General features: G+C 49.5%; 1 protein-coding gene across 1 annotated transcript; it reads left to right on the forward strand.

Moving 5' to 3' along the window:
- The first annotated feature begins 1,204 nt into the window (after nt 1–1,204).
- TNFRSF12A (TNF receptor superfamily member 12A) lies at nt 1,205–8,186 on the forward strand. The gene is made up of 5 exons (XM_084805844.1): nt 1,205–1,350; nt 4,398–4,499; nt 5,938–6,072; nt 6,192–6,246; nt 7,319–8,186. Exons 1-4 carry the CDS (start codon nt 1,278–1,280, stop codon nt 6,242–6,244), a joined length of 363 nt encoding a protein of 120 aa, XP_084661970.1. The 5' UTR covers nt 1,205–1,277; the 3' UTR covers nt 6,245–6,246; nt 7,319–8,186.
- Nucleotides 8,187–10,269: the final 2,083 nt, after the last annotated feature.

The following is a 10,269-nucleotide window of genomic DNA, read 5'->3' on the forward strand; positions in this document are numbered from 1 at the left end:
TACCAAGTAACCACAACCAAGTTCTAACCACAACCAAGTTACTAACCACAGGAAAGGGCTTCCAGATGGCCAAAGGGCTGGGCTTCCAGTTGAGCCCCTGCACCTCTTGTTCTAGAAATAATGCACTGGCCCTTCCTCAACACAGTCAGAAGGCCCCGTTGTCTCTCCTGCCCCTTCTCCCCTCCCTCAATGTGTTTCCACTTGCTAGGTTGGCTTTTTTTTTTTAAAGGCCTCATTCCATATGCGCATGATTCCATTTGTTAAGGAGCTGACTGAATAACCTCCTTTCAGACCAGACAGTCCCGGAGACCGTCTGCCTGGCTGTGTCCCAGGCTCCTCTCTGGCTTTCCAAGGAACCCAGGCGGTCACTTCTTTGCCCTGCTTTCAACTCAGTGGGATCTGCTCCCAAACCTCAGCCATGCCGGTCGCCTAGACGGCTCTCCCCGGCGCAAAGCTCCTACAGGGCTTCTTTGTATTCATTCATTCATTCTCCATGTACCACGTTAAAAAAAAATCGTATAAGAAATAAACAAATAACCTACTTGACCAGCGGTCAGATCAGAGGAAATCCATTCAGAATTCTGGCTAATCCAGCGCCCCGTTTGTTTGTTTGTTTGTTTGTTTGCTTGTTTGCTCTCATTTATATTTATTAGAAGTATTTTCGTCTCGCCTTGGAAACGTAATTTCCCCAAATTACAAAATTTTGCAAAAACAAACAAACAAACGGGAATAAAACCATTAAAAACTAAATACGGCTAAAAATTAAACGCCATAAAAATCATCGAGGCAGGATTTCAAAAGATTAAAAGATTAAAATAACTAAAATAAAATAAATTTCAAAAGATTTAAAAGATTAAAATAACAACAATAATATAATAATAATCCAAACAGCAAAAAAAGAAAAAGAAAAACAAGACGGGTCCCCCCCCCCAAGATTCAGCAGGCGAGCCCCCCCCCCCGCCCGGGACCCAGGCGTCCTAGTTCCCACCCCCCACTCTGGGTGTTCATTAACGAGCCTCGTTCCCTTGCCCGGAAAATGCCCCGCGCGTCGCTTTCCTGCTTTGACTTGCTGGGCGCCCCGCCGCCCCTCCCAGATCAAAGGACGGGGCGCAGGCAGCCTGGCCCCCGGCCCGCCAATCGCGGCCTCCCGGATCTGCGGGGGCGTCCCTCGCAGCGCGCCGGGGAAAGTCTCCGGCGCTGAGTCACACGCGCAGAGGCCGGCGGCGGCGGCGGCGGCGGCTCGGTCGCTCCCCTCTCCACAGCCCCGGCGGTCAGCGATGCTCGCCTGCGGAGCCGTCCTGGGGCTCTTCGCCCTGCTCCTCGGGGGCGCCCGGGGAGAGCCAGTCCCAGGTAAAGCGGCTCCGGAAGCGACGCGGGGATGCAGGGCGCCGCCGTAGGCGCATTTCGGCGGAAAGAAGCCCTGCAGCGCCCACGGCGCCCGCCGGGGACGCGCAGGACGCCTCTCGCCTGAGCGTGCCTGGGACGGCGCCTTTGGGACGGGGCGCCTTTCCCCCTTTTCTTTTTCCTTTCCCTGGTAGAGTTTGTGCCCTTCATAGCCGGAGCGAACTGGGGGCAGCTCCTCGCCCACTGGCTGCACCTGTTGGCTTTCCGCCCGCGGCTGCTCGAAGCTGCCCCTTGGGGGGCGAGGGGGAGAGGCCCCAGCAACTTTCGGGGAAGAGAGGGAGGCGAGTTTGAAAGACGGAATGAGAAAGAGCCGGACAGGAGGGGGCGAGGGTGTGAGGGAATGAATGAACGGGGCTTGTCACGGGTCTTCTTTTCGCGCCGGCCACTTTTTCGAGTTCACGAGGGCGGCAGCTTATTTATTTATTTATTCAATTCATTTCATTTCTATACCGCCCAATAGCCGAAGCTCTCTGGGCGGTTCACAAAAATGAAAACCAAACAACACACAATAAAACAACTTAAAATATATAGAACATTAAAACCACGATATAACAACACAACCACAATAAAACCTAGCAGCAGGACAGGAGTTTAAAATACAGATTTAAAACAGCAAAGCTAAAAATTTAGAAAGCTAAAAAGCCTGGGAAAACAAAAAGGTCTTCACCTGGCGCCGAAAGGAGTACAATGTAGGCGCCAGGCGAACCTCACTAGGGAGCTCATTCCAGAGCCGGGGTGCCACAGCAGAAAAGCCCTCCTCCTAGCAGCCACCCGCCTCGCTTCCTTTGGCGGGGGCTCACGGAGAAGGGCCGCTGATGAGTGGGGTGTAGCTTGAGTGGGGTGTAGCTTATGGTGGGGACGGGCAGTTGTTACCCGTGTAGGTCCCAGGAAACGTGACACTGGACACAGGCAGGTTTGCATAGGAAATCGCTCAGGAAGGGGGAAAGGCTGGCTTGGCTTCTGAACCAAGCATGTAAGCTTCTGAATTCCAGTTGAGAATTCATGCATATACACATCACGGCGTTTCCGGAATTGTGTGTGTATGTGTAAGTACTGGAGTGGGATTGGCGCCGGCTGTCAGTTGGGCTCCTGTGCCTCTACACTTGCAGGCAGAATTTCAACAGGTCTAGACTTTTCCAGCATTGCTCCACCCCTAAGTGGAGGAGGGCTGAATCTGTTGCATGTCTGCCTGTCAGAGAGCAGTTAACCGCACATGGGAGACCCGGGTTCTCGTCCCCACTCGGCCACGACGCTCACCGGGTGTCTTTGGGCCAGTCACTGACTCTCGGCCTGACCTACCTCACAGGGCTGTTGTGAGGATAAAATGGAGAGGAGGAGGAGGAGGAGGATCATGTACTTCGCCTTGGGTTCCTGGGCGGGCGGGATGTAGGTGTAACAAACAAATGAAATAAATTTCCGTTTCTCGGAAGGGGTGAGTGCGGGTGGCTGCTGCTGCTGATTTCACTCCGGGTTATTTCTGCAAAAGAGAAGTGCCGGGGGAACGGGGGGCGGAGCTCAAGGCTGCCGGGAAGCAAAGGCGGTCTGCACATGCCCAGAGGCGCTGCCCGTGATTTCACGCGCTCCGGGGCCCGAGGATTAAGCCCCGCCCCGCGCGATCAAGGGCAGCGGCCCCCGCGGCCTGGAGCTGCGAGCGGCCGCGCCCCGCCGCCCATGGCGCCTCCCATTGGCTGCCTCGGGGGGGGCGCCTCCGATTCCCGCACGTGGGGCTGGAGAGCGGGGCGTGGGGCGGGGGGCGGGAGAGAGAACCTGACGCCGGCGTCACGCGTCACACGACCCACACGGTGACTCACCGCCCGCCCCGCTGGGCTGGGCCCGGCGCCATCTGTCCGCTCGCTCGCACGGGGGCATATTTTATCAATGAAGTCACTTGAGAGTGGAGCGGGGGGAGGCCCCTCCCCCTCCCCCTCCCCCAGCCGCGTGACGCCCCTCGCACCTGGCCCCCCCGCGCTCCCCCTCCTGCGCAGGACCGGTTCAGGTTTCGGGGTGAAACACGACACCCCCTCCTCCCGCTGACGTTACCCCTCTGGAAATAGCCCCTGGTGTCATCGGGCGGGGGTCGCCTGGCCGGCCTACGTGCGGTGGCCCCTCATTTATGGGTCGCCGCCCCCCCCCCCGCCCACGCGCTTTTCTTTTGCGTTCAGCTGTTCGCCTCCTTCCTGCCTCAACTTGCGCGTCTGTTTGTTCTTTGCCTTTTCTTCCGACTTTCATTCATTCGTTTTATCACTTCTTAAGGGTTTCTCTCTCGCTCCCCTTTTTTTGTTTGCTGCTCTCCCTCTCCTTGGGCAAAATCCCACATAAGGCCTAAATAGAGTAGGCCCATTGAAATAAATAGAACTGAAGTTAACCGTGGCTAACTTAAGTCCCGTTCATTTCAATTGGTTTAAGTAGGACCTAGGGAAAATAAGGGGGGGTTGCCCCGTATTTTTTTTCTACAGGCAGCTCCTCCAAAACCGTGATTTATTCTACTCAGAAGCAGAGTCTGTTGGTTTCGAGGGGCCTTCCAGGATCAGCGGGCTTAGGGGGTCTTGGGCAGACCCTTCATGTCTTCCTATTACTATTATTGTTATTATTATTTTATTTATTTTCATTTCTACACTGCCCAATAGCCGAAGCTCTATGGACAGTTCACAACAAAATTTAAAAAGCACAACATTACACAAACATAACTATTTAAACAGCTAAAAACCATTTCAGTAAACAATGTCAATTCAGGACAGCTGATGTGAATGCCCCATCGTATGCCATTACATGCCTGGGAGTAGAGGATGTTCTTATGATTTATATGCATGTTGATACTGTCATTGTCTAGAGACCAGCCTTCCCCAACCTGGTGCCCACCTATTGGGAGTTGTAGTCTGACCAGTCAGGAGCTGTGTGCCAGGTTGGGGAAGGCTGGTCTACGTGCAGCTGCTGCTTGGCAGTGTGGGCACCAAAAAAGGCCCCGTCTGACTCCTCTTTTTCTCTCCCATCAGCCACTGTGTGCCCTGGAGGCCAGTCCTGGAGTCCAGACCTGGAGAAATGCATGGATTGCTCCGTGTGCCAGCGCCAGAACAAGAACGACTTTTGCTCTACGTGTGAGTGGCTGACGTCCAACCCCTACCCACAGGCCAGGCCTGGGGGAGACCTGTGGCCATCCCGACGTTGGACACCAGCTCCCAGCTAGCATGGCCAACAGTCAAGGATGCAGGGCACTGTAGTCTCAACAATGTTAGGCAGGCCCCAGGTTCCACACATCCCTGCACCATGCACTGGGCCTACACCTTGGTTGCCTCCTCATGGTGCCCTCCCTGTCTTGGCCTCCTGGCAGTGAGAAATGGGGAGAGGGGAAGAATCTTCTGTTGGAGAAACCAGGGTTGGTGGTTCTCCTTGCAACGATGATTGGGTCACTCTGGCTGAAAGACAGTCCAGACCCTGCGGGGAAGATGATACAACCGCTCCCGTTATTTCCAACTTTCAGGCGCCATTGCTTAGGTAGCTAAAACGACCCCCTCCGTGCACAAGAGAGAGGTATTGGCAGGTTGGGGGGGACAGTGAGGTTTGCAGATATACAAAATTTCTTAATGGGGGGAACCTCATTAAGTGGGAGGGTACCCGCAGAAGGAGAGGGAGGAACTGGAGTGGCTAGAATACTGAACAGGGAGCACTTCATGCCAGTGGAGGTTGGTGGCTCCGATGTCAGTGGGGCAGTGGATCCACTGCGGGCTTCAGTCAAAACTCTGAAGGAGCCACCTCTAGAGTTCTGACTGAAACCCGGAGCGGATCCAGTGCCCCACTGACATTGGAGCCACCAACCTCCGCTGCTCCACGCTGCAACAATTTTGCTGCGGGTCCCACTTGTAAAACTTTATTTATTTATTAATTACATTTTTAGCCCAACCTTTCTTCATCAGCGGCGCACATAGGGGCCTTCCCGCACTATCCTCACATTGGTGATTTGAACCTGGGTCTCTGTACTCCTAATCTATCATTGTAGCCGCTGCACCACGCTGGCTTTCAGTACTGCAGCGCTGTAGGGGGAATGGGTGCATAAAGCTCAGATGAATTCAGGAAGGGGACAGCCATACATCAAATATACATTGAAAAAATCTGCATTTGAATTTTAAAGATGGATTTTCTTCTCATTCTGGGTGATTCTCTTTTCTCCCTGCTCACATCCACACCCGATTTGTGATGTTTGAGCTGAACGTTTGCCCCTAAATGTGAATTCTGCAAGCTGAAAAGGTAATTGACCGTCCCAAGTTCAAAACAGGAGATTGCAAGTTTTTTTTTTAAGCATTTTAATTTTTTACACAGTTCCCTTCCACTTCAAGTGACAGGTCAACCCATGAGTCCTGTGGGAAATCGGATTGGCAGGAAGGAAAATGGTTTTTGAGAAATGGATGTTGTGGAAATCTGCTTCAGATTAAGAGACTAGCTGGGGAGGCTGAGGAGGAGATTTGGGATCAGAAACAGGTCAGATCTTTGGGGATGCTCTGCTGAATGTAACCCATTCCTCTCCCCTTTCTCTTGCAGGTGGAGACCCCCAGCTCCCGGATACATTCAATATGTGGCTTTTAGTGGGAGCGACCTTGGGGGCCGTTGTTCTGGCTTTTATCATCGGTGGCATAATAACCTATGCCCGCTGCCGGCGGCGGGAAAAATTCACAAGTAAGTGTTCCCTCTTCATGATTTAATCCTAGCTGTTTGCTGCTGTATCTCAAGAGTTGAGCCCTCATCTCCCTCCCACATGTATACACTCATAACTCTGTCTTTCTCTCAATTTCCAGCCCCAATTGAAGAGACTGGAGGCCACTCAGCTCAGGAATCGCTGATACACTGAAGGTGAGAAAAGATCCTTGCCATCTCAGTCCATACCGGCAGGGCTGATTTTGTGTGTCAATGAAGGAGCAGTGAATCATTATTTAATTTATTCTCCTTGTATTTTTACAGCTAGGGCTGGGGAGAGATGCTTGTGGGATTTTCTGCCTCTGGTACCAAAATTACTTGACTGATCTTCTGATATCCAGCTTGACTTGGTGGGGGGCATTGCCTCAAATAGCAAAATGTTTTGGGCCAGTCCTACATAGTTCTGTCCTACCCCTTCATTTCTGCCAGTGGACAGAACAGTTAACATTGACTTGGCATCATTCACTTCAAAATAAAGATCCAAGTTTCTAGCCCTCAACAGCTGCCGGGAAAAACTTGATAACATCTCCAAGCCTCCCCTCTTCCTCCATTCCAGTACCAACCAAAAAATGTTGTGTGTTTTTATTCCCCAGAATGGTAGCCATTTGCAGAAGCTAAATATATTTTCAGGAGTGTTTATTTAATTGGCATCTGATTATGGAAGACAGATTTTTTTCTTTTTCCATTACATATGCTCAATCCTAAGACGCTGTAGGCATGAAACAGACTGCAATCCTATATACGCTTAACCGGGAGGAAGCCCTGTTGAACTCCATAGGGCTTACTTCCGAGTAGAAATGCATAGGATTGCACTGACTGTCTCCAACCCTCCTTGGCTGTCGCTTCTTGATCCCAACCCTTGGATGTCTTTCCTCCAATGAACTCAGGGCAGCGTAAATGGTACCCTCCCCTCTTATCCTCACAGCAACCCTGGGAGGTAGGTTAGCCTGAAAGACTGTGACTGTCCCAAGTTCATCTAGGAAGCTTTGTGGCGAAGCAGGGATTTGGACCTTGATCTTCCCTGCTCTACGTCCAACGCTCTGACCCAACTGACCCCAGCCTGGTGCCCTCTAGACTACAACTCCCATCATGCCAGCCAACATGGCCAAAGGAGGCTGTAGTTCAATACAACTGGAGGGCAGGAGGCTGCCCTAACCGCTATACCACACTGTCCATGTTTTTGGCACTCCCATATTCACATTCGTATTTTTTTCTCCCTCTCCTGCAGATCTTTTTGTCAACATTTCAAATGCGAGAGACCTAGAGGAGAGAAGTTCAACCTTTCCTTACCTCTGACTTTTCCTGAAGATGCCGGAAGGACATTTTCATCTGCCCTGAGATCCCGGGGCATCACACTCTTTTGCACGCAGGCACACGTAATTTAGGAGATAATGTGGTGTGAGCTATACTGCTCTTTTTACCTTGTATACATTTCAGGAAGAAAAAAACCCCCAAGTATTGGTGGTCCCTTTTGTAAAGGCACATCAACCCCTCCCTGACTTTTTATTGTTAGGGAAGGAGCAAAAGGGGTCACTTTAATCCCCCAGGATCTAATGCCCCATATTGGGGTGACTTATTTTCATACTGGGGTACAGCTGTAAGAAAACACTGCAGCTCCCAAATTCCTCCTGTGCGGAGGCAACTCCTGCTAGGAAGGTCACAGCATCAACTGTGTTGTTTCCCTCTGTAGAGCAGTTGAGGGCAAATACGAATGTGATTTTTAGATTATCTGTATATAGAGAAGTATATTGGGTGCTAAGGCTCTCTGGGAGAGGAGCAGGGACTAGCCTCTTGAGCGGTATTCTTATGTCAGTGGCTGGGCCACTCCAAACACAAGTAGTCCCAAGTTAAGTAGGATCTACACTAACATCGGTTCTTCCCTCCTCCTGCTCCCCCTGCCTGTGGCATTCAACTATTTGAGAAAGAAAGAACTATTTATATATCTTCTGCTCTAACAAAATGACTTTAATTTTATGGGTGTGATTTTTTTTCCAGGCACGGGGAGGGGGGCGGGAATAAAACCAAGCATATCACTTCTTAAACCAGAGTTTGTGGATTTAAATAAAATAAAATAAAATAAAAATTAATTCTTAATGAAACAAAGTTGTGGTTTATTTTGTGTCGAACATGTTGCAGCCTATGTTCCCATTTGCCAACCCCAGCAGCAGAATTAAGACTCAGCTTTGGGGGATTTCAACTCCCATCAGCTCCAGCCAGCAGGGCCAAGGGTCAGGAATGCTGGGAGTTGTACTCTGAAACCCCTGGGGGGCACCAGAATGGGGAAGGCTGCTCCAGGCAATCTTCTATCCCAGCAATGCTCAAGAGCTTCAGCCATAAAGCCGCATCATGTGCCTAAAACACATTCTGTAGTTATGTTCATTTCCCACCACCACCACCTCCATTATTTTTAGAAAACCTTTCCTTTTCCATCCTGCCATATATTTACAGCACAATCCTATATATGTCTACTTAAAAGTAAGTCCCACTGAATTCAATGGAACTTACTCCCAGGTAAGTGTGTATAAGATTGCAGCCTTAAACCATGACCCATGTGACCACACACACACCAACACCAACGTTTAAGATCTACCAATGAGGCTCTGCTGAAAATACCATCATATGGAGTCCTCTACAAGGTGCAGGGCCTTTTCTGACATAGCCCCCAAACTCTGGCATGCTCTCCCAATGTGGCTTCATGCCTATGGTCCTTCCAGAGGCAGAATTAATACCTTTTTTCTTTTGTTTGCCTTCAAAAGGGGGGGGGGAATATTTTTTTTAAATTTTTTGCTCTGTTGCTTTATTGCAGCCTTCCCAAACCTGATTCACTCCAGCTGGCTGGGGGATGATGGCAGTTTTAGTCAAAATGCATTTGGAAGTCATCAGCTTGGGAAAGGCTGTTTATTTGTTTTGGGTTTTTAAAGGTGCAATCCTATGCATGTTTAGACAGAAAAAAAAAGTCCTACAGCTTCCTACCATGCCGTAGCCATGCTGGCTGGGGAATGCTGGGAGGTGTAGTACCTGTTTTTCTGTCTAAACATACATAGGATTGCACCCTACATGTTCTTATATTCTGGTTTTTCTAAATGATGGATTTACAATTTGGTTGTTTTGTATGTCAAAAGGTTTATTTGCTTTCTATTCCATAACCGAAAGAAGTGAAAGGTTGTGGGATTTCAGCCTGCCTTTTCCTCCAACTCCAGAATGTGTATAGAGGATTATTAGGGTCACTTGTTTTATCAAATAAAATCTCTGCACATGCACAGGAGCTCAATTATTTCCCAAGTATTGTGGCTGAGTTTTGGAATTCTGGAGAAGACCCCTGCACCACTCCCTTGAGCTGAGCTCTGGCTCGATTTAAGCCCTGCATGATCTGGAATGGGAAGTATGGAATTAAATCACTTGAAATCAGTGAGGTTTACTTCCATGTAAGGCTGCAAATCACCAGGAGATCTTAGGAGTACATGGCAGACAACATAGGTGGTTTCCTGTCTCCTCCGTACTCGGGGTATAGCCTGAAGGCACCTTGATGTAGTTCCGTCTTTGCAGCTAAGCAGGTCTGAACTTACCCAGAACTATGATGGGAGACAGTTTAGGCTGCTGTCGGCTCTTTGAAAGGCTGGGATGCCTATGACAAGCAAAACATAACTGTGTTACTGGTTTCCTACTCAGGCAACCTTTGGCATGAGTCCAGTGGCAAATGAATGACTTATCTGCAAGCACATAAATAGTGAGAAGTCCTGATTTGCCACAGCTTCCTAGTGCTGCTGGTACATGTATCTGAAGGATCACCATCTCTCTTTTAGGGATGAACAACTCGGTCACTTTTGCTTTCTCTCAGTTTCTCTGTTTTTCTCAGCCCTTAGTTCATCCCATCCCGTTCCTGCATCAGTTTGCAACTCTTTTCAAAAGTTTGCACCAAAAGGCATTTTTGCCTTTATGCATTTTTATACACGTTTTGCCTAATAAAAGCGGTTTTTGCAAGTAGATTTCCCTTTCATCATGCTTTTTGGGAATATTTTCATATGAAGAGACACATTTTTATATGCACTTTTTGTTTTGAGAACTGTGTCACAAAATTCTAAGATGTGTAAATGTGGACAGATGACTTGTGTTCCAGTTTGCACATGGATTTGGATTTGGGAAGTGTAATTTTGGCGTGTGTGTATCGCAGTGCAGACT

This window comes from Heloderma suspectum, chromosome 6 (assembly GCF_057233095.1).
Source record: "Heloderma suspectum isolate Gila_16-S chromosome 6, 16-S_ref, whole genome shotgun sequence".
Lineage (NCBI taxonomy): Eukaryota > Metazoa > Chordata > Lepidosauria > Squamata > Helodermatidae > Heloderma > Heloderma suspectum.